At 36.9% G+C, this 24,823-nt stretch overlaps 1 protein-coding gene across 5 annotated transcripts in view; it reads left to right on the top strand.

The window, feature by feature from the left end:
• Positions 1-1,467: 1,467 nt before the first annotated feature.
• The window catches only part of Syx13 (syntaxin 13), a 32,418-nt gene continuing 9,062 nt past the window's right edge, over positions 1,468-24,823 (top strand). The window contains exons 1-7 of one of the 5 annotated variants that reach the window (XM_089235001.1): positions 1,468-1,612; positions 12,149-12,255; positions 16,717-16,782; positions 17,828-17,897; positions 20,531-20,621; positions 22,902-22,979; positions 23,258-23,410. In XM_089235001.1, the coding sequence (XP_089091127.1) occupies positions 12,174-12,255; positions 16,717-16,782; positions 17,828-17,897; positions 20,531-20,621; positions 22,902-22,979; positions 23,258-23,410 (540 nt within the window). In that variant the 5' untranslated portion in view covers positions 1,468-1,612; positions 12,149-12,173. Of the gene's footprint in view, positions 1,613-7,943; positions 8,085-8,316; positions 8,378-12,148; positions 12,256-16,716; positions 16,783-17,827; positions 17,898-20,530; positions 20,622-22,901; positions 22,980-23,257; positions 23,411-24,823 lie in introns of those variants that run through there. The other 4 variants (XM_089235004.1, XM_089235000.1, XM_089234999.1 and 1 more) reach the window with 4 other exon arrangements.

Here is a 24,823-nt window from a genome sequence, read left to right as displayed (position 1 = left end):
CCCGCCATTGTGATTTTTCCGTAATTTCAACAATATTTGGCAACTTTGTTTGGTTTTGGCATTGTTTTTGGCGATGATTGGCGATGTCCCGTATTTTCCCGTATTTGAAATCCCAATGTCCCGTATTTCTCTCGAGGAAATATGGTCAGCCTAAGTGCAGCGATTCCTATTATTCATTATGTTAACTATCTTCCTATTTGTATTCACTTGTTCCACTATGTTATCATTTTGTAAACGATGATATGGTTATACTCATGAAAACAAACGTGCTATATTTTATATCTATATATTTCAGGAGAATGCAGATATTTTCACCAAATGATTTTCAGATGATGAAAAAAAAAATGTCAATATGTCCCTATAATCCTATTTTATGCAGGTGATGGAAAAATATTTTTCGATTATTTTATTTATGTGAGATTGTCTATTTTTCTACAAAGTCCAAAAGTTCTCTTTGCAGCTGAATAAGTATCGTGTTTGCGGTTGGACTGTCATAGAGTGGCTCTAATGTATAGGAGATTTTATGCCATGTACCATATTTCATCTTCTATTAAGTTGATGGTGTAATTGAAATCATTACCTGAGTTCATGATTATTTTATGTAGGAAATGTTTATACAATGTTTATGTTCAATAACTATTCATATTTCTTTGTGTTTCAATATATTGTAAAAGAAGTGGTGATTTACCCCAACAGTTTTGGCAGAGCCCAAGTATTAGAGTAGTACAGCGTGTAACTATAGTCCTCTTTACAACCCCATATTCTCATAAGTTGATTGAAGCTTTAAGGGGGGAGGAATGTTATACTGTAAAGGAATTAGCAAAGTTAAATAATAGTATCGTTCGAGGAATAATGGTATGAAAGGATGGACTTTGAAATTATGTATTTCAAAGCCATAACAGCCAGGTGTTATCCAGGTGTTAGAAGTTTTGAGTCCCAAAGAATATGGATCATCTAAAGAAACCTATAAATTTGGCGCGTAGCACGTAAGGAATACAGAATCAAAGAAGTAAAATAAAAAGTAGCGATAAACAGATCTATAAATATGGGGACTGAAATGAATCGTATAAAGGGTGCAGGACATTATGAAAGAAATCGGTATAAGTTGTATAAGAAGAATATGGTAATAAAATTCAGCGGCCGCGCTCATATTTCAATGATATTTGCAGCTGGTCAGAATTTTGTATACACATAAAGGCGTGAGAAAGTCCAGGGTTAGAGCAGCTGGTATTAGGTGAAAGGAGATTTGCGAATACCGGGAATAGTTCCCACAGGAACGTCAACCGAACCAAAGGGATAGCAGTAGCCAATGAAATGCATGTCCATAGGAAAATGTTATCCAATAATGTAAAGTGAAAAGAAGTTTGGTAAAGAAAATTTAGGAAAGAAAATTGGAATTAGCGAATGATATGAATATGAAGTTTATGGAATATAGGTAGGAGTAGGCGGATAGCCAAAGAAAAATATATATATGAAAGTTTGAGAAGAGTGGACACGGACAGGGAGTTACAGAGAGTGAGATAGACAGAGTCGGAGAGTTTGTGGAAGTCCACAAGATAAGTGTGAGATGGGCAGTCTTGAAAGAGTGAAGTTGATCTTCACCGGATTTGGGGTAAGTCACTCTTCCGAAATATAAACCAAATGTTTAACATTCATTCTCCATGTTACTCGAATAATATAATGCAGTATCCTAACTTTTAATGTACATTCATATATGTTGTCATAATTTAGAGTAGTCTACTTATTAAAGATTAATTAACTAGTTTATCCTTGTTTCCTTGGACTTATAATTCACACGGGCCTGTGGTTATTGACCTAGGTTCACAGCGCAGTAGTACAATGGAGCATAAAATTAGTAAGTTTATGAATGAATTCGATCACGGCATTTGGGATGTTTACATTAGTGGGATGATTAGAATCAATGTTGCAGTAGGGTCACACCCGTTAACAATAAAAAGTAATGCAGAGCCCGTTAACAATTGTAGGGCAGCCTGCCTGTTGTGGGCTGCAACTTTGTATTTGTTTCAGGTAGAAAATCCTGGAAAAAAAGGTTTTATTAAAGTCTTTTATTTGTACGTTTATGAAGTGTGTGAGTACATGCATCCATGCTAATTTACTTACCGGTGTACTGGTGGTGTTACTTATTCATGTAGGTTTTGATAAGTGATTTCTGTAATTGCGCAGTCTGAAATCAGAATGATTGCAGGGCCGGAACTGGGGGGGGGGGGGAGCTGACTGCCCCGGACGGAAAAATTTATTGGGCAGCAGTTATAAAATTATTTAATTTTAAAGTGTTGGGGCAGCAAAATACTTAGTTACGGCCCTGTGGTAAGACGTTACAAAAGAGCGGCTCAGTCAGAATTCACACTCACTCAATTTACAAGTGGGAATGTAAATTTATACCTTCTACTACTTAAACTGTGCATGCAGGAAAGTGTTATGTAAGTACAGTCGAATCCCGTTTCAACGAATAGCGAAAATCTCGTTTTAACGAATACCGTTATAGCGAAAATCTCGTTTTAACAAATACCGTTATAGCGAAAATCTCGTTTTAACGAATACCGTTATAGCGAAAATCTCGTTTTAACAAATACCGTTATAGCGAAAATCTCGTTTTAACGAATACCGTTATAGCGAAAATCTCGTTTTAACGAACACTTTTCTGATCCTTCAAATAAGTTTACATAGGAACAATGCTAGGTAACCTGTAATTCCTTTAAAACGAAATTTCGATATAACGAAGTGATTCCTCCGGTCTCTTGGTGTTCGTTATAACGGGAATTCGACTGTATATATGCTTCACTCTGGCGAATTTATGCTTGTTTCGTGTTATACTGATACTGCCATCTGTCTTTCACATTTTGAAGTGAAAATGGGAAAATGATAAATGCTTGACTTTTAATGTTATGTGAGTATCGTGCTGAAGACAGCACTGGTTCCCTGTGTAATTTTTAAGACGTGATACGAAATATATACAGTTTTGTGTTTAATATCACTTTCTTTTTTCCGATTTTTACAGTGGAGGGAAACAGAAAAAAAATTCCCCCCCCCCCACGCACTACAAATTACAGACATTAATAAGAACGCCAAGGGTGGCAGGCACTATTGCACTGCTTTAGTAGAGACATAAAAAATGGAGGGGTAAAAAAAACAATTCCTGAGAAATTTTGTGTGTAAACTCGAAACTGAATGTGTATTGGATGGAATAATTTGCAAGAAAACTAGTTTTGATGCACACGCATAGCTTACACAACTCAGCGAGTTTTCAGAAACATTTTACTGGTGCACGTTATACGCTGGAGAGGCGTTGAAAAGATGTCTAGCACATGTGAGAACTTCGTCTCGAGCCGCCCCTGGTAAACATAAACATTCATAGTGATAATGCTCTGCGTGGTTTTTTTCGTTCAATACATTTTCAGCCACTGCTATATATTTCCATTAACTATTTATTTAATTCCCATTCGCTTGGGTGACCATATGACCTCTATTTCATATGACGTTCTCTCATTTTTACGCCGTTCCGACATTTTTTGGTAAATATACCGTTTTATTCCCGTATTTTGAACGAAACTTAATTGAATTTTTATTCTTTATTGAAACCAGGATAAAAATTATTTTCCCAACGAATATAATTATCATAGTGATTATGAATACAGTACAAATATGAGTACTTATTTTACATACTAGTCAGGTTTTCTTTTACTTAAATATCATTTAAACTTACCGTGCTTCATTTCCACCTCTAGTGATTCTTTGACAGTTTCAGCAATAACTGCCAACTTTGCCTACCTTTGGCGTCATTTTGATGAAAATTGGTGATCTCCCGTATTAGGGGACTGCAACTAAACCAGACATGCACCTCGTCTATATTCCTCTGCGAAGTCTCTAACGAATTGGTACATGTTGGAATGTGTGCGTATGTATAGTGAACCTTCCGTAAGTTTGTTTCTATGTAATGCTTGTTATGTGTAGTGCTGCCATCTGCAATTATTTTTTTTAAACTATGAGTTTTTTCTCAACTTAGAGAGAGTGAAGTGTAATGACGTATTAGGGGGCTGACTTCCAGCATTTCTCTTTGGCCGGTGTGGTGGGTGAGTGACGGACTCTCATCGCGAGCCGAGCATCAGGGTTCAAACCCCCACCGTCGCCACAGTGATGATCGGTTGAAGTTGGTTATCTGCGGTTCCCAACTTCGAGGCGCAAATGCGAGTCGATCTCCCCGTTAAAAAGTCTCGCCGCAGAGAGCAACAGGCTTCACGCTCTATGAGTTGAGGAAAAAACTCATAGTTAAAAAAAATTGATTACAGATGGCAGCACTAGACAAGCATTACACAGAAACAAACTTCACGGAAGGTTCACTCTATACATACACCCACATTCCAACATGTACCAATTCGTTAGAGGTTTCGCAGAGGAATATGGAAAACGAGGTACATGTCTGGTTTAGCAGCATTTCTCTTTGGGGAAACATTGCCGATCGAATGTTGCAGGTCTGCCTTAGGGTTACCAGTCATATTAATTTACGAAGACATGTCCTCGTTTCGTCCTTTGAATCATCTTCATACGTATTCGAAATTTCTCTCTTTTGTTTACATTTTTTGGGTTCTGAAATTTTTTTTCCAGAATAAATATGAACTGTGAAACAAAAATCTGTCCATCAGTGTGTTTATTTAGTTTTTTTCCTCCACACATATTTACAGTGAGACACTCCATATCTGTAGTTGCCCTCAATTAAAACGTATCCCCCAACCTCCAAAAAAAAAAAAAAATACCATACACATATTGAATGCGTTTCGGTTTTGGTTGGAAAACTATTGTTGTTCTTTGTTAACACAGAGGTGCCGTTTATGAAGATATGAAAGTGAAGTTGCCGAAATATATGCTCGCATATGCCGTTAATATCTAACGATGTAAATAAAAATTATATTTTTTAATTAAGAAATTATGTCGTGAATTACCGAAGTCAAATCGTCTTCCTGAACGAGCCTCCGCATTTGGTGACACAGAAACAACACCGTAAAGTTCGGAAACCGAAATTAAACATAACCAAAACCATGAAAATCAAATAATGAGACAGTTAAAAAGTGGCGACTCTAGCTCACCTGCCGCTCGGGTGCAAAACCTCATGTGCCGCCCCCAAAGATGTTGGTGGTGAGAGGCCGAAAGGGCTTTAGCAAAGAGGACTCTGGGATAAACCTAATTTTCTACTCGTTCGAAGCCGCTCGCCAATGTTCAACCAAAAATGTTTTTAACCATACGCCCCAGTTTTGAAGAAACGGTCCCGTTATTTCTTTTTGATCCAGAATTATTTTACTTTTTTATATATTTTTTTTTCCTTTTAGTATTGAATTTTTTAATCATTTTAATTTTTTTCAGTATAGTTTATTATTGGACCTTTTCAACGCCAAAATACAGACCTGTAACTGCGCTGGGGCAACCGGGGCCTTGAAACGAATTGGGGGGGGGGCGCTCACACAATAGTGTACACTTATTTTACATAATCGTGTCAAGGGGCTAGAAGAAAAAGTCTGCCCCTGGACCCCGAGAAGCAGGCACGCTATGGCCCTGTCAAATTAATTACTCCAAGCTTCTCAATGCAGAAATTAGGGGAGTGTCAGGGAGTTTCTGGTACTTCAGACACCGCGCAAGTGATAATCTAAATCCTTTATTTGGCCGCTCCTGAAAAATTACTGGATGTGAACTGACAGGACTGAACCCTGGACGATTCTCATAATTTTTTTTGTTTTTTTCACACTATAAATTTAATATAAAAAGTTCTGTGAAAAATTTCACCTGGGGCGCACCAAAGATCCCTGTCTAGGAGGCCCTGCAGCAGACATTCCCGCCCCATGTGATAGAATCTATTTCTGTTTCTGGTATTACGGCCGGATGTCCTGTCCGTCCCCCCAAGTTTTCTCAACATTTCCGTTATCAAGGTATAGCTTAGAAAGTGACAGCGTGTGGTGTCTTTGAACTTTCATTAATCCAAATTTTTAAAAATTTGTGTATCTAAACAAAAGTTTAGGCTGCTGCCCCCGGGTGCACCGCACCCTTAGGCGTCATTCAAGTATTACGTCAGCATCAATGGGGGGGGGGGGGGGTTCCGATTTGCTGACTTTTGATGACGGGGGGGGGTTTGGATGATGCTTACGTCATCAACCACCTTTTATGAAGATATGATGTATTCTTAATTGCATCTTATTCGGTGCACCAAAAACGGGGGGAAAAAACCTTTCGATAGTTATTGGGCACCTGAACTGACATTCTTCCTATTGATAAGTCCCCTACAGAACCACTTTAGTGATCTCTAAATATGCTCTGGAAATGTTTTAGGGCCGCTTAAGTGCTCTGGAACTGTGCCACGCATGACTCAAGTGATCCGTAATTATGCCACGAATCAGTTAAGTAATCTGAGAATGTGCCGCGGGTAAGTTGAGTGATGTAGAACCGCACTGGGGGTCACTAAACACTTTCGGGTCTAAGCCCGAGCCTGACTCGGGATGCCGTTTTTCTTCACGAGGACTAAGTCCGAGTCAGACTCGGGCTTAACTTTTAACTCTAGTAGCTATAAAATGGCTGAACATATATGCTCCCAGTGTTTTTAAACATAATCTATGAATCTTCTAGTTCCAAATAAAAAAAATATATGTATACACTTATAGATGGCAGAACCTAACGGATGTAGCTTTATGAAATGATGTAAAAATAAGCAAAGCATAGTTGAAACACATTTGTCTTCCTAGATAAAGTAGCCATGTTTGAAATTTCTAGTTTAAAAAACTGTTGAGATGTATATATTCTAAGTAGTTAAAAAAAAATCATGAAAAGTGCCAAAAAACCCCCCAGTCCGTAGGGACAAACATAGTCGAAATAGCTCAGACCCGAAAGTGTTAAGTGCTGTAAAACTGAGCCACGTGTCATTCAAAAGATCTCTAACGGCCGTATTCACCAACACAGTTTCAACTGCGATCGCAGGTTAAACGATCAGCGATCGACACGGATTGGTTAAAATCCCTAATTTAACCAATCCGTTTCGATCTTCAATCCTTCCACCTGCGATTGCAGGTGAAACTGTGTTGGTGAATACGGCCGTAAATGTGCCACGGATCGTTTAAGTGTTATGGAACTGTGTCGCGGATTACTTAAGTGATCTTTGAGGCCTACTTCAGTGGTCCCAAAATGTGCCACGGGTCACTCAAATGTTCTGAAATTGTGCCACGGGTGATTTAAGCGATTTGTAAATGTGCTTCTTAGTTCATTTTTACAAAATTAGGTTAGGGGAGCAAGCCACATCAGATAACTTTCAGGGTTACATTTGGTCTGCGGGCCAATGGTTTATCATATGAAAGCGTGGGTCGCAATGAATTTATTAAAGAGAAATTTTGAGTTCTTAGCCTTCAACTAGCATTGAAATTAACAGAGAGAAATTGGTGATAACAACATAATAAATTCCTTCTTCCGAAATTTTAATTTTTTTAAAAATATTTTCTGCATTAAAAAAAATATTTTTCCGTCCGTGGGGAGGGGGGGGGGAGAGACGCACGAGCATCCTATACCCGTTTCCCTCGCACGTTTCTGACCCCACCAATATGCGTTAGGAGGTAGGGGACAGTGCTGACGAAATTTTGCTGACAAGGGGAGGGGGGGGGTGTCAGAGTTTTGCTAACTTTTGCTGACAAACAAGGGAGAGGGGGGTCAAAAATGGCTAAAACTTTGCTGACGTAACACTTGAAAGGTCCCTTACATCGTCTCCTGGGCTCCTGCAGTAACATAGATGGAATTTTTCACTCAGTCAAGGGTTTTCTGTCTTTCATTCTATTCGAAAATAAGTCCTCACTGAAAAGCTTTCAATCTTCCTCACCAGGATTCAGCAGACTCCATTGTGCTGTGTCGACCTTGACCAGTATTAGAAAAATTAGGCAGACGATTAGACCCATACATCCGTTAAGTCCATTTTTGAATGGGTGTTATGTTTGCATCACGTGAGCATGATATGTTATAGTTTTGTAATCTTAATTTAGAAGTTGTTCATGCGATAAAATATTTATGTGTTTTATCTGCCATTTGGGAGTTTGTAGTGAGCGGTAAGTGGAAAATATTTGCCAAATAAGTTTTCAATTAAATATTAAAATTAACGAAGAATTTGATGTTTGGTGTCAAATTTCGAGCTTGAAATATTGTTGAGGTAAAGTACGCGCGAACGCTACCAGATCCTAGGAATCAGGGAAAGCTTTTTATCTGAAATGCCAATCTTTATGGATATAAACTTTGCCGTGATTGGTCGACTCTTTAATCGCGTGCGTTATATATGAAACTGACATCGGAATATTCATATTGATGAACTCGCATTGTGATTATTTTTAACAGGTTTTCTAAGGTATTTGACAATAATACTTATTAATTTACTTAGATCAGTTCTTTTATCATTACAATTGATTTAGTTGCATTATTTGATTTGATTGAAAATCAATTAAATCTGAGTGAACTCAAGTAAGTCTTTGTACAAATTTGGTTATTTTGGTATTAATTGTAAAGCCGGGTTTTCCTAAGACCAATATTTTCGATCGTGCTTGAACCAAATAGGACCATTACGTGTCTTCAGAAATGTGTAACTTAATCACAATACAGGTTTGTGTTTTCATGGCGTGGCGAATCATCTTTCTTGCACAATGAAAGAGGGAGACAGAAAGTAAAGGGAAAGAAAACGCAACAAAATTCAAGAGAAGATCTGCGAAACGCATGGTACATGACACATTTGACTCCTCCGGAACTAGTCTGCCGATCATGCCTGATGTAAAGCGCTGCCGTGTTGCACTCTGTAGGAAAACAGTCTTCCCACTTTTTCCTGTTGATAAGTAGACAGCGTGTTGAGCTGATTGATTCACGTGGCGCAGAAAACCTGCTTCTAAGAGAACCTGGCTTAAGTCTGCTGTTAACCATCGATTACTCTCTCCCTGTTTCATGTTATAACTACTCTTGCGATGCTACTCTTTATATACACCTGTGTGTGTATATATAGGCAGTATTTATTCGGTACTATGGTAATAAATTACCATACCAACTCTAAAAGTTCTCTTCTAGTTACTTTTGTCTATTGTAGGATGTGCACATGTATCACATTTCACATCAGTTTTTGAATGTTCTTTGCAGACAGATAGGGGACGAAAATAACTGTGAATACACTATCATGAGTAATTAAAGGGTTTTAACAAAGGAGGGCAGATTAGATATCAAATTCAAGTGCAGAAGAAGATGCAGTTCGGAAAGAAAATTCACACATTTCTGCCATAGATCCGTGCCTTCCTCGACTTCATTTGCAGCTGAAGATGTCAGCCTTTGCTTCATTTGATGTTGAATATGTCTGCCTGGGCTACATTCGCAATTCGATAGCTGCTTCATCTTCATTTCCAGCTGATGAAGTCTGCCTTCATACATTAGAACCTTGGCTGACTGGAAATATTCTCTGCAGTGAAAGTTCCTATAATAATGTTTTCTTAAAATTCTTCCAGATTGTTCTGTGATTTACGTTGCAGATTTCAGCATATTCTGCTTTGCGGCATTAGAAGCTGGTTAAATCTGCCTCTACTTTTTCGTAGGTGATGGCTTCTGCCTTTACTACATTCACAACCGAAGATGTCTGCATCGGCTTCATTCGCAGCTGATGATGTCAGCTTCTGCTCCATTTAAAGCTGAATATTCACCTCTGATCATTCACAGCTGATGGTGCCTGCCTCTGCTTCATTCGTTCTTTTTTTCTTTCTTTCAAATCAAGCACAACTCCGGTCTATTGCCATGCACAATTTACTACCAATTGAGTATAGTGTGAAGTGTCATTGTGTGTACCTAATAGTCTGAGTACATACATATGGCATCGTCAGTGATTTTTTTTAGCGTTGCCATCTATATTGCAAATTGTGAGTGAAGTGTAATGACCAAATATTTGTTTGTAGCTCTCTGTAGCAAGACTTTTTTAACAGAGAGGTAGACTCACATTCAGGATTTGAAGTTGGGAAGCATAGAAAAACCAACTTCGGCCGACCACCTTTGTGGCGACGGTGGGGTTCGAATGCGAGTCCGTCACTCTGATCACTTCACCACCCCAGCGGCCGGTTTCATTCTCAGCTGAAGATGTCAAACCTCTGTTTCATTCGAAGCTGAGTATATTCAGCACACATATGTGTGTGTTTCAGTTCCATTCGGAGCTGAAGATGTCCTCTTCGTCTTTATTCATAGCTGATGGTGCGTTTCTCTGCTACATCCGCTGTTGAAGATGTCCCTCTCCATTGGATTAGCAGCTGAAGTTGCCTGTCTCCGCTTCATTCTAGGGTGAAGATGGATGCCTCAGCTTCATTTGTTGCTGAAAATATCTTCAATTTTGTATTCATATATGCTGCAAGGGAAAAAAACAGGTTATCTCTTCTGTAGCTTAATGATAGAGCACTTCCCCGTTCTGTGAGAGGTCTGTGGTTCAATTTCCGTGCTGAGGCATGTGCATTTTCTTTCCGAACTTCATTTTTATCTCTGTTTGGTATCCAGTCTTTCGTACTTTGTAATTGTGGTGTTAATTGCAATCAGAGGTAAATTCCCAATGTACGGTTTTTTACTGTGAGACCATAGTTTGCGCCATTAGCCAATTTAATTTAATACAATTTTCCCATGGTATAGAAGAAAGATGACAATCTTCATTGACTAATTGCATATCTTAAATAAGATTAAACCCCTGGAAAAGGATTTTGGATCTTATTCATGAACTTTGAAAAAGCACATTGAATAGTATCATCTGTTACCCCAAAGCAGAATGTGCCAAAATCTGTGACATACGTCGCAGAACAATTAGCGCTATTGCAGAACAATGTGGAAGAATTTAAGAAAAAGTGCAAAAAAAACACTATTACATGCATGGGAATTTTTACCGCAGAACATTTCCAGTCAGGAGGGCTCGTCGCAGAACAGTGCTAAACATTCTGCTTTGGGGGATCTGTTAATAACTCACGAAGCACTTTGATGTCCAAGGAAGCAACATGTGCTAAAAAGAATGTTCCTACTAGGGAGACACTCCAACACCCTTTATTGATACAGTCTTGAAAGATGTACTACACAACCATATATAGTCTAGATATATTTATTGCCATAAATAGATATTGGAGGGAGCAGGGATGTGTGTGTGTGAGGATGTTTAGTGCTCTTCCATGCATTCTTTCCAACTGCTTCCCACATCTGTATTCAACAAGTAGCCTAACCATTCCTTTTTGTTTTATCATTACTGCATATAGGGCCTAATTAGTGTGTGTGACCAACAAGAATAATTTTCGCTTAATCCTTATATTATTTCAATTTTTTTTTCACATTTTCTTTGTCAAAATGCAGCAACCTTGTTTTATTATTGAAATTTTTATAAAAAGTATTATTTTTTCTATTTTTTCATTACCTGAAGTGGGAATGTGGGTACATTTATTCCTTCAGGTTCAGATTCAGTCGTCCTGTTAACAAAAGTATAAACATTTTGAAAAGAGAGAAGATGAAAGCAGAGCTGAAGTCATATGCTGTGTTGTCATGTAGGTGTCCGAAAATACACCACTATGCAATGCACTGAATGGAAAATTCATCAAAAAATAATTCACAGATAACAGTTTGGTATGAGTGAATAAATGAATGAGTGAATGAATGGTTCAGTGAGTGAATTAGCAAATGAGTTAGTGAGTCATTCATTATGTCACTTGTTCACCAGGTCACTCACTCACTCTTTCAGAAGGTAGGTCACTCACTTGATCTCTAGATCACTCACTCACTCACTTGCTAGGTGGTCAGTCATTCTATCACTCACTCACTAGATCACTTAGTCTATCTCTAGAATTGCATGGCAGTGAAATGTAAGTGGCAGTAAAATTTTTGTAAACAGTCATGTAGTCTCTGGGTAGATGGTTGCTCATTGCAGAACATCCATTTATAATGGTTTGATACTTTTTAATGCATTCTTCTCTAGACATCTCACACTACCAAATGCACTCTATTGCTGGAAATTTTTCTCGACTCAAACAACGGAACGAAATCCGAGTTCATTCCTGACTATTAATTTCATGTTTGTCATTCCTGATATCATCAAATGAGATAATTATTGTTGAATATATTCTCTCTGTGATATATTTAGGCTGCTTTTGGGATAGACTTCTGATATGTATGCACAGACTACCAGCAAGTTCCCTGACTACGGATCAATGAGTTCATCGGGCGACATGCGACCCAGGTCAACTTCGAGTAAGTAAACACCATTTGTCCAAAATGGTCACAGTTTTACTTCCATTAGTGAAAAATCAATCCCTTCTTATGAAGTAACGAAATTGCTGGAAATGCTCATATCTCAAGAGAAATTCAGAACATATCAATGTTTTTTATGTCTGCGGGTAGATCTCTCTGAGATAAATCCAGGGTTGGTCATTTTGTTCGCAAAAGCGTGTTTTTACTTTCAGTGTTAAAACCCAGCAAAAATGGTTTTATGAACGAAAAAACAAAATTGAGACTCAATTTGTATTATATATATGCTACTGCCAAAGCCTGAAGTGTGGCCATTCGTGATGGCCCTGGTAAATTGGCCAAAGTCTGAATTGCAGAAATGATTTGCACTTTGACGATTTCGCAAAGTGGCCACAGATCCTTGGCCACAAAGCTTGATATGCTGATGTAAGGCAGTCCAGTAAAAGCCAAATCCATTTTTTTAATTGCCAATGTAGGATAAATGTCTATACATAGCATCTGCATTGGATTAGCTCCATGTGATGAGAGAAAAAAAAGTTAAATTTCAGAGGGAAAACTATAAAAATAATTATTTAAACATGGTTTTTTCTGCCAAATTTTGGAGAGAAAAAAAATGATAAAAGCATCATATGCCTGCGGTTTGATGGGTTGCCGTTACTAACATGGACATAATTATCATGAAGAAATAAGTCAATTTGACGCTGATCCAGAATCATGTCTTTTGTTATCCGCAAGGCCCGGATGTTGTTGACCTTAAAAATCCCGAAAAATGATCATTAAAAAATTTCCCAAAAACTAAAAAAAATACCCTAAAACTTCAAAAAAAGCCTTAAAAACTAAAGGAAAAATTCATTATATTAACTGGAGCTAAAAGAAAGAAAAATATTATTGTAGGCTATCTATTGAAAATCATATTCATTCTTGACATTAGATTTCTATCAACATCAACAAATGTTATTGGGGATATGTGGAGGAGATCTGATCTGATCTGCTCACAGTCTTAATTTCTCTCGATTTCAGACATTCCTGTAAGGACATCAAAAATTTTTCTACAGACAATAAGTTTGTTTTTTGCCACATTATTTTTTAATTTTCAAATTAGCAAATTGGCGTACCCCACTTTTAGTACACTGAATTTATCAATAGCATTGATAAGCGATATATTTTTCTGCAAGGACTGAAAGATGGAACCCCCCTCCCCTCCTTCCACAGAATGTTTTGCCACCAGTTGTTCAATATTCCCAAGGCAAAGCAAAGCTTAAGAAATCCTACTGCATGCAGCATTCTTACGAATCAAAATCATTCAACACGAATATGCAGATTATAAGGTTCCACTTCTAGTACATACACCTAATATTTTTATATAATGATTATCCTATATTTTTCGTTTTGATACAAAGACCACCCAACGTCTGGGATGATCAGGGTCATTATAGTGACATACAATTCTTTTGCATTGATTTTTTCATAGTTTAAATGCTTTTGAAACATAATTTGTTCTCATTTTTTGATTGATAAAATTAATAAGCATATATATATTATGTTAATGATTTGTAATTCAGAATTTGTGTGTTTCAATTTTTTTCTTCTGTATTATCTTTACTGAAATGATGCTAAACATAAATTAGCAAATATGCAAATACATTGCAAATATTAGCAATGTATGAAGTTTAATAATTTTATTTTAGCTCTGTTAAAACCCATTATTGTTAGGACATGTTTTGCAGCAATTTTTTCAAGCAATTTCAAAAATTCACCAACTTATTAATTCTTATATATTTGTGTTCAAAAATGTCATATTTGCATTTAGAAAAAATAATAAAATGCGCAGTAATGCTTCACATGCATTTAAATGGTGAGAAAAATCAATTATTTTTTTTGTCACTTGGCAATAATTAGCAAAAACCTATTTTTGTAGGGATGGTTTTTCCCATTTATGGCAAGAACTTGCCCACCCGGTAAGGAATGAATATTCATTTGAAATGTGATGTGAAAGTCATACTGCTGGGTGTGCTGTGGCGACCCTGGTGCATCAAAGATCAGGAATGACTGGCCATTGAGTGATACATGAAAAAACATGAATTATTATCCTGGGCATGGTAGCTCAGGTCGATAAGATACTTGCCTAAAGTACCAAAGGATGTTTAGAGGTGTCACGAGTTCGATACTCGGTTCGTCCTTGTTAGAAAACTTTCCTGACACAGGGGTACAACATAAACGGCAGCGTGACCGCAGAAAAAATTGCTACCGCAAGGAGTCCCACATCAAGGGGTTAGCGCGCCAACCTCTCGATAAGTATAAAAACAAGCCTGCCTTTCAGAATCAGCAATAAATTGTAGGTCCTGGTCTAATTAGCCCTCGTTTGCAGAAAATGACCATAGTGCGACAAAATTGATCAAATGAATTATTATCCACCAGACACTTTTGCCAGCCACTCAGACTTGATAACATGTTGTTTATCTCTTTCTTTATTTTCATTATGGTAATTTCTCTATTACTAATTATATTCAATTAAAGTGTTTTGTACATATCTTAATTTATCTGATTCATTGAATTAATGGCATCAGTGCATTTATAGGCTATATGTATTGGGAATGAAGTCAATGTCAGATCTAATACAGTTGCACTATGGCAGTGATCTGGCTCTTCAAGTATAATCACGCAATGACACAGCGAGCATAACCTTGAGGAAGAAGGATAGTCAGGCGACGACATGGAAAATCTAAACTAGAAAGAGGACCATACACACTTTTACAAAAATGCCACTCATGACTAAAGAAGGGTTTGGTCAACAATCAATCACCATGATTTACTGTAGAATCTAAAACTCAGTGATATGGTTTGATGACCCAGACAGCATGTGACCAATTCTATAAAAGCAGTCTGTCATACCAGTGAATGGTGGAGAGACGTTCAAGGAATTCAGCATGGATCTGGCCCAGCCTGTATTGTGCCTGTCACATGTGAAAGGCAGATGGAAGATGCTACCAGAAATCTATTGACAGCTGAAGAGATGCAGTGAGAGCATTCACATCTACTCTATTTACACCATTGCCAACACCTTGCCTTCATGGAGATCCTTTGAACTTGTCTCATAGCCCTGCATGAAACAAATTTTTGGATGTTGACAGTATTTCATGGGATTTCTTGTGAAATGGTGTAAGGCCATGAGCTTGACCACCATAGACAGTAAGCAGATCTGAGGGTTCTGGGCCTAGCTACCATTGATTATGATTTGGCCAGCCATATGACATGGATTCTCTTCTCTCTGTTTCAGAGTTCACACTGCTCAACAATGTTAAAATGTTCCCAGAAGACCTGAGTAAGCATACACCAAAGGCATTAAATAATTGTGTTGTACTAACTGTATTCATGAAGCCAATCTAATTTCTTATGTAATCTCTAACAAGGACAAACCCTGGAGGAAAACAATTTTTCTGGATATCTGTTTCTTGGAGTTATGATATGTTCTGGTTGAATTTAAGGCCCCCCCCCCCAAACTATTGCTCTATCTCTATGTGCAGACCCTACTAAAAGCTAGGATGCTATTTGATCATTCTCATACATGAAGATTAATCTTGCTGTTTCAAAATGACCTAGAAAGAACTTGTAAGAATAAATTTTTTGTTGGCTAGGCCTACTTAAGTTGTTGTGGCTTGACTCATTGTGTCTAATTTTGTGAAATGTGTATTTGGTAAAATTTTGAAATGCCGTTGCATGTGTGTGTTGATAGATAACCAAGGTTGTTTGGTTTAAACCTTGGTTTGTTTTTCTTCAAAATCTAACATAAAAGTAGACGAAATATAATTTTTTTTGTTTTTTTGAAAAATGTCATATTGGTTCATTATTAGCCAAAATTTTTCATTCTTACCACATTTTCTATGGGAAATTTATTTTTACTATATCTATTTATTATTACTACTATTTATTACCACTGTCTATTTCTACTTATATCTATTTCCACAAATGGCAAATCTCAATGAGTATTAGTAATAGTTGGCAGACCACGAAAATAAGTTGTACTAAGCAGGATTGTTATAATCAGGATCCACTATAATTTATAGTCTCAATGGTTGATTTCAGTAAAAAATGAACTTCAAGCAAGATGCCTTCAAAATTGGAAAAACAGGACATTTTATAGAGAAGTCGGGAGATGCCAAAATGATTATATGTCCCATAAAACACTGATCATATGGTCACCCTATATGTTCCACTTTTTAGCCTGCGAGCAGCAGAAGTACCACATATCTGGCCCACAAGCTGAAAAGATTATTCACCCCTGGCCTAGAACATTTTAAGTGCCTGTACAAATTTTCTGTTTGTTGTGGCGACTGATCTCCTCATCCAAATATACAAAGCATCCATTCATATGCAAAGCGACTGTTAATAGGAGTTTGAATGTATTATTGGATCATCATAACATATTATAATCATGTACTTTCATTATTGTTTTTGTTCTGACAGATACCTCACTGTGCAACCAGCTCGTGGATCACATAAGCTGCAACATACCTAGTATACAGAGCTATGGTAAGTTGACTGGCGAAACTAGTACAGTTTTGAAATTTTATCTGGATTGTTCAATATGTGTCAATCTGAAGGGCCATTATCCGCCAAACAAAAGATAGTAGCCCTTTTTTTACATGACTCTTTATTATAACACATTCAGATATTTTGTACTTTCCACTTCTTATTAGTGGCACTTCTTTCTTTGAAACCGAATACAACTCCAATCTATGGTCTTGGGCAATTTACTATCTAGTGAGTTGTGCCAGAAGTGTGTATCTAGTGTTGTGTCTGATTTTTCAGTTCTGCCGTCTGTGTTTAAGAAGTAAAGGGAGTGAAATGTGATGATTGAGTTACATTTGTACCATTTGAGTAATCATTCTCACCACACTCTTGGTGGTGAGACTTTTTTAAAGGGGGAGACCGGTTTGCATTCGTGCCTCGAAGTTGGGGCAACGATGGTGTAGTAGTAACACTGTTAGAAATTTAACTGACATAGGAACCAGCTGAAAATCAGGACCCCCCACATCCTGGAACAAGGTCCCTAGGCTGGGATATTTGATGGCCCCCCCAAGCCTGTCTTTCCATGGGCCCTTATATAGGGACTTTACAGCATGAAAAAACACAAAATGGTGGCTATTGCCCCTGTCAGCCACCACCCTTGTAGGGCCCATGTATAAAATCAACAGTTGTATTGGGCTTTTAAGGTATCAAAGTTCTGAAAATGAGTCGCAGGCATCTGCTGCATCATCTATCAAACAAAAATTAGGCTTTAATGTATATATTTATACTTTATTTATACTTATACTTATTTAAGCAACCTTGGAATAGAATGTGATGATTGTCAAATATTTTGAAAATAGGATGACCTTTCTATAGTGCTAGGCTTTGTCGATTTGCAAATTAAACTCGATATCATATGGAACACATCAAATTCTTAAATCCAGATTCACTTCAATCTAAGATAATGGATCTAAATATTTCTAGTGTATCAACCAGCGATCAATTGCTCTCATTTTCACATTTTTTTATTGCTGATTGTTTGCATTTCACGTTTTTTTAAAAATAGTTACTTACCTGGAAGGAGCTTTCAGAAATATCGGGACACCTGCAGATTCAGATATACTTAGAGATGAAATGTGAGTTCTTGTATTAATTTTTTTTTTGTTTCAATTTCATTTTTTCTGTAAATTTTGTTATAAACACTCTCATACAGGGTGATCAGCCAATAGGCCCTTATTTCAAAATTAAATATCTCTACAACAAAGATTAATAGAGTTATGCGGTAAACGGTACATTTATTAGCAAAACTGTAAGAATGTTGTACAGAAATTTCGAAAATTTAGTTTTTTTTTAATTTTTTAAAATTTAAAAAAAAAAAACTGGAGATTTTGGGGTTCTGAAAATCCTCATTTGTGTGAAGAGAAACCACTGCATTCGCCTAAAGTTACTGCATGGGCTGCGGTATGGGCCAGAGGCATTATCAGCCCCTTCTTCGTGCGAGAAACAATTACTACTGAACATTACGTTACAATTTTGGAACAATTTGTCAGCACACGTGGCGCATACCGCAACTCATGCAGTAACATTAGGCGAATGCAGTGGTTTCTCTTCACACAAATGAGGATTTTCGGAACCCCAAAATCTCCATTTTTTTTTTTTAAATTTTAAAAAATTTTAAAAAAAACTAAATTTTTGAAATTTCTGTACAACCTTCTTATAGTTTTGCTAATAAACGTACAGTTTACCGCATAATTCTATTGATCTTTGTTGTAGAGATATTTAATTTTGAAATAAGGGCTTATTCGCTGATCACCCTGTATATCAATCTCATGTACCTCTTTTGCCTGTATTTCAATTTTCTTTCTCATTATGAATCAAGCTTAATTGCATGTTTTAAAAATTACAGACATTTCACTCATTACATAAAAATATGGTACATATACAGACAAAACTGTCTACTCATTCGAATTATTTTCATAAAACAAGGATGATGCAACAGATAAAACTTCTTTTTTTTTTAAATTTCCTTACAATATACTCAGTACTGCATCAGCTCTCAGAATAAATGCAGCAGTTATTAAATGTTAATTGATGTGGTTGTTTAAAAAGTTGCTGCTTTAAGTATGATGTTATGAGTAATCCAGGACTGTTAATTTGAAATTTACTGTAAAATAGTACAGCAATGGCTAGTTAAATTCATTTTATGTTCATATTCTAGCTAAACTGATGATGTATCAAAATACTAAAAAAAAAAAAAAAAGTGTATAAATATTTTATGCTACATATAATTCAGTATTGGTGTGTGAGATCCAGCCCATGCACTCTTAGAGCATTTTCTCACCCGTGCAATGGAAGGTTAATGATGACCGTAAATTCTCTGAACAGTAATTGAAGTCCTTAAACTTGCTAATAATTTACTCTAACCTAAAAATTCTTTATTCTACTGCTGACAGGACTTTCTGCTGGGTTGTTTCATAATTACTGTTGAGTATATCGGGCAACCACTGGCGCTTTCCAGATTACTCTGCTCTCTGTGATAAAGGAGTGTAATATTTTTATAGTGCATTGTTCCGCTTGCTGATGCAAATCAATTAACCTTTTCAGCGATGTTTAAAATTTTCCTGATCCGCACTATAACTGCCACATTGGAAATAAAATTGTTTTGAGAATCCAAGATATTTCAGAGTGACTGAAATAAAACACAGCAAGTTTGATGAGATATCTTGGTCCAAGATATAAGGATTAAACATAGCATTATCATTTACATATAGATGTTTGGAATCTACTGAATATTAATTCATACTTTGACTAGTCAATTTGTGTATCTTAATATTTTCTAATAACCACCAAAATTTGCCTCAAACTTTTTCCTTCATATTATTTTCAAACTATCTATAATACCCGTGCTGCCTGGGTTTTCTTCAATTACTGTGAGGCATAGGCAGAGATAGACTTGTAAGTGATGATGTTAATTCATATATTGTCATATACATCTTTGATGCTGCCCCCCCCCCCCAATATCTCTGCCCACACTGGGAGGATTGAAAAAGTGACTAACCATTACGAAGAAATAAATTATTATACAAAACAATGGCGGCATTAAAGAAGTGACAAACCATTTTAAAGGCATATGCATGTCTGAAACGCATTGCTAGGGAACCAAGGTAACCAAAGTAAACATTTCGAAGTGATCGTAGAGGCCTGGGAACCATTGTTGCCCGACAGTTTTTTGCCCATTTCTGGTATTTGCACTGCTCTGACAAACTTTTAAAGTAGCTTATATTGTTCAAGTCAGGTCCCATTTGGTTTATATGCAGAATTTAACTACAATCTATCTAAAATTGTAGGTTTCTATATAGAACATACACACACAGACAGACAGAAAATCAATTATGCAGACAGAAAAAAAAAAAAAAAAAAACTGGGGGCAGATGATAGCACTACACATAACAAGCATTACACACAAAACAAACTTTACGTCAGGTTGCACCACACGTACACGCACATTCCCGCATGTACCGATTCGTTGGGGGGTTCCGCGGAAGGGGGGGGGGTGCATGTGTGGTGTAGCAGTAGAAGGTAGGGCCTCCAAAAAAAAAATGGCTCGGGGATCCATGATGTTCTTAAGTCAGCCACCTCGTTGGGCAATTTGCCTGTTGTGGCGTTGTATTTGTATTTGTATTGTATTTGTATTCTTTAATCTTTATATATATATGTTTATAATTTTATAATTCCATAAAAACATTATATTTTTCTTTTTTTTTGATAGACACGAGTATAGAACCAAGATCAATAGCCTGGCTGGTACAACATCTAGGTTTATCAAGGATCTCAGAGCAGCTGTGCAAAGTGGAGATAGGGTGTGTAGTTTACATTTTTCTTGTAAGCAGTGCTTTTAGCATTGTATGGTGAAACTTTGTTGCGAGAGCTTCAAATGAGTGTAAAAATAAATATCCAAGAGAATTATGAAATTCAGTTTCTGCACAGTTCATGGTTACATACATACGTGACTGGTAGTGTTTTTTCTCTTCAGTACTGCCATATGGGGTTGAGAATTGCCACAATTTCATGAATATTTTGGAGTAGAATTGGAATTTTCCACATGTCTGATAATTCTCATCTTATTTAACAGGTATGCAATACACATAAGCCCTGTTTGCATGTGTAAGATGGGGGTTGCTTAGATGATTATTACCTGCATGGCAACTTTTTTTCCCTTGTAAGAAAACAAAAGTGGAATGGAGATTTCCTCAAAAGAAGCCCATATTTTTTGCGGAGGAATGTTGGGTGATTCTGAGACCCTTTCCCATGTCCGTTTGGGCTTTGAAAACTAATGTTAGCGCCTTTGTTAGTTATCTTGAGCCAACCACTTTTGTTCAACCCACATGACCACGGAGGGGCATAAACTAAACGCCATGTAAATGGGTTGTTGCAAAAGTACCTGTTATTTGTAACTTCCAGAATATTTCATTTCCCTTGTAAACAGGGCTATAAACTAGAGCCGATCCCCACTTAAGACATCATATAGTACAATAGATCTCTGGTAGCAAAGCTACGTCTCATGGAACCAATCTCTTGGTCAGGACCAGATAATTAAAACCAATCAAGTGTGAAAACATCTTGAAATGTTTCTGTATTATAGGAAAGAAAATCTGGAAATAAAACTTCATTTATAGAAAAATATCAAACAGGATACTTTCATAAATGCAAATTCGAGTCAATTTTGCATTATGCACTTAAAGACCAGCACATCAGACAACTTTCCACTATTATTTACGGTATATGTACCTTGTACACATTCCTGTGCAGAATATATCATTTCACTGCACAACATTATCCACTTCTGATTTTAAAAATAGATAACACACACAAATTACCGTATATACTCGTGTGTAAGCCAAGTTTTTTTTGTGGAAAAATTCTTTCCTCAAGTTAGGGGGGGGGGGTCGGCTTATACTCTGGTCAGTTTTGGATGACAAAATATCGACCTCCACAATTAGTAGTTATTTTTGTAGCAGTGTTTGGGAAACCAGCATTATTGGTATGGGATATGTTCAAACTGCACAGAACCGATAATGTCAAAGCCGAGGCAAAGAAATCGAAGACATCATTGGCTTTGATACCAGGTGGGCTAACGTTGATTGTACAGCCTTTAGATGTGGCCATCAACAAGCCTCTCAAAGACTATTTGAGGAATTTGTGGATCAAATGGATGAGTTCCAATGATACAGTAACAAAAAGTGATGCCTTGAAGAAACCCGAAATTGGCCTAGTGTGCCAATGGGTACATGAGACGTGAAATTCTGTTTCCGCCAAAATTATCCACCAAAAAGTATTGCATCAGCAATACTATGGACGGAACTGAAGATGATATCCACTTTGTAAGTGACAATGGCAATGACAGCTTACCCATCATAGGGGTGATGCCGCACCCTATGATGGTCTGATGGATTACGATGACCTTGGAGATTCAGAAGAAATAGATTACAAATTTTGAATCATTTTCTATTGTAAATTTCCGCAAGCTATTCATTTTGCATGAAAATATAAGAATTTTTTTTCTCTAAAATGCACAGATTTTTTGGGGTAGGCTTATACACAGGTTTTCAATTTATTGTGATTTTGGTGGTCCTGAAGTGGGAAGGGGGGGATCAGCTTATACATGAGTATATATGGTAAGTTTATACACCTGTTAATATCCAGAATAACCACTATGTGCAGTCCTGACAATAGCTAGACAAGCTGGTGAAAGGGGCTGCTAATAAGGTGCTGAAAAGTGTTCACAGGGATACAGAGCTATGTTAGCTGCTGGATAGTGCTTGGGGGAAAGTGTATAGAGGGAAGATGCCAATTGAGGGTGGGGGTAGGGTTCTCATAGAAACTCAATTGGCTTCAATAATAAAGAATTTTTGTAAGCCATAGAAGTGCACAAAATTCTTTGTGCTTTTTTAATCATTTGCAAAGATTTCCAGCTATGTGATCTTTTCCAAGGACCCCCCGGGTCAGGCCCATTGACTTCCACAAAGATTAAACCAGGTTATAAGAACTTCAAAATCCATGCCAGAAATTTGAATGAGCCTGATTATCGATGATCTGATTTTCGAATGGCAATTTGTATTTTTTATTTTTTATCCTTTCAGGAGCAACGATTACGAGCCACGAGGTTAGAATCAGACTATCGATCCTGCATTGAGCGATATAATATTTTTGAAAAAAAGGTGAATAAAAATTTTGTACTTGCAGTATTTTATGTGATATATTTCTGCAATCAAATTTCATGACTTATTAAATAATGTGTCAAATATAATTACATTATATGTTAAATCATTTTTCTTCATGCAGATGGTGTTGACCAGTAATAAAGATAACACTGTATTAATTTTTATTTATTTATATTTTTGTATTTGATACTCATTAACCATTAGAATAATTTGTGATGCACACGTTGAATACATTCCCTGAAATGAATGGATGTTTTCTTCTTTTTTTTCCTCAGAAATTAGTGCCAAAGATGCAGCAGTGCCCAGTGCCTGTAAAGTCTAAAAATGAGAATTTGTGGGGTGTTGGTGAAGAGAGCCAAGATAATTTAATGGATGCCGATACAGTTCAACAGCAAAGGCAAATTCAAGAAGAGTTGGACCAAGACCATGTAAGAATGAGAATATACTACTAAAACATACATGCAACTTGTGAAAATTCCTCTCAGGAATTTCTAACACATATGCTGGAATGTTTGGTGTGTGAGTATGCATGGTCCTCACGTGTTTATGCGTATTTCTTATTTGAGAAGTGCTGCCATCTCTTCCATAGTGGAAGCGATAGTGGCAAATGCCTGGATTTTTTTTTGTCAGTATCATGTTTGCTGGACTTTACTTTGCCAACCATTCTCAGCTCCAGTCCTAATTGTCTCAGAGGTAATTTACTACTATTTTACCTCTGAAGAGGTGTCTGTGTGAAAAATAATCTTTCATAAGTATCAAAAGTGTTTCAGACCTTTGAGTGGCCAGCTCTTCTAAAGACAAAAGTGATAATGAATGCATATTCTAATGTGTGCAATTTAAGTGTTGTAAAGTCTGTCGTTCACTGTGGCAAGATTTTTTTTCAGCGTCTTGCAGGACTGGCTATTCTCTGTGGAGAACTTTTTAAATGAGAGATCATCTCATTTGCCCCTCAAAGTTGGAAAATTGTAAAACTGCAGGCAACCAACTTCAGCTGACCATCATTATGCCACCGGGGTTAAACCTGGAACCACACGGTTTGAGTCCATCACAAGGCTTACACAACCGCAGCTATACAACAGCTTTCAAATATGGTGCTTTTAGTTAGTGAAGAACAGAAAATAATGCAGTCCCAGTATATTTCTTTTTCGGACATGTAAAATAGTTACTATGAAACAAATTATCAACATTTCAGCTTCATCGATCTGTTGATTCTTAAGTGATGCAAGTGAGTGCTCAAAATGTTAAAACTGCATGCAAATTAGCCTTAATTCTCTGGTAAGGATGTTGTGCCCCTGGATAGAGATTTTTGTCCTTATTCAGCAGCTAGTTGGGATACATATACATCATGTGAGACAACCATGTAATAAAACCCTTAAGTGAAAATGATAACAAACTTGGCCACCACAACCAGATTTAAAAGCAGATTGCATATTTTAAGCGCTCAACCTACAATAACAAGTGCTTGATGCATCTATGATGTTTTACAAGCGCTCACACTTCTGTATTTGCAAAATTTTATCCAGCGTAATTTTAAAGTGAAACATTTCTACTCCTTATGTCGCAGCTGCAATAATGTGAGCCTTCTTCAGCGTTAAAATTTTCCACATCTTTCTTTGTCCGAGAGACCATTTCATTCAATATATATTGGAAGTGTGGAGAAAGTGCTGGGAAGCATTTCTCAACCTTTTTTTTTTTTGTCTCTCAGAGACCTTTTCAGTACTCAATTTTTATGGTGGATCCCCAAAAGCCTCCTCTATTTGTTTGTTTATTAAATTTACTCATCTTTATTTTCCTTGATTGGCTGCAGAGCCTCCAAGAAGTGCACTTGGAGCCCTGGTTGA

This window comes from Pholcus phalangioides, unplaced genomic scaffold, assembly GCF_987345545.1.
Source record: "Pholcus phalangioides strain wild (caught in Gottingen) unplaced genomic scaffold, Ppha-v1.0 ptg000008l_1, whole genome shotgun sequence".
Classification (NCBI taxonomy): Eukaryota; Metazoa; Arthropoda; class Arachnida; order Araneae; family Pholcidae; genus Pholcus; species Pholcus phalangioides.
This window is presented reverse-complemented; position numbering and strand designations above follow the sequence as displayed.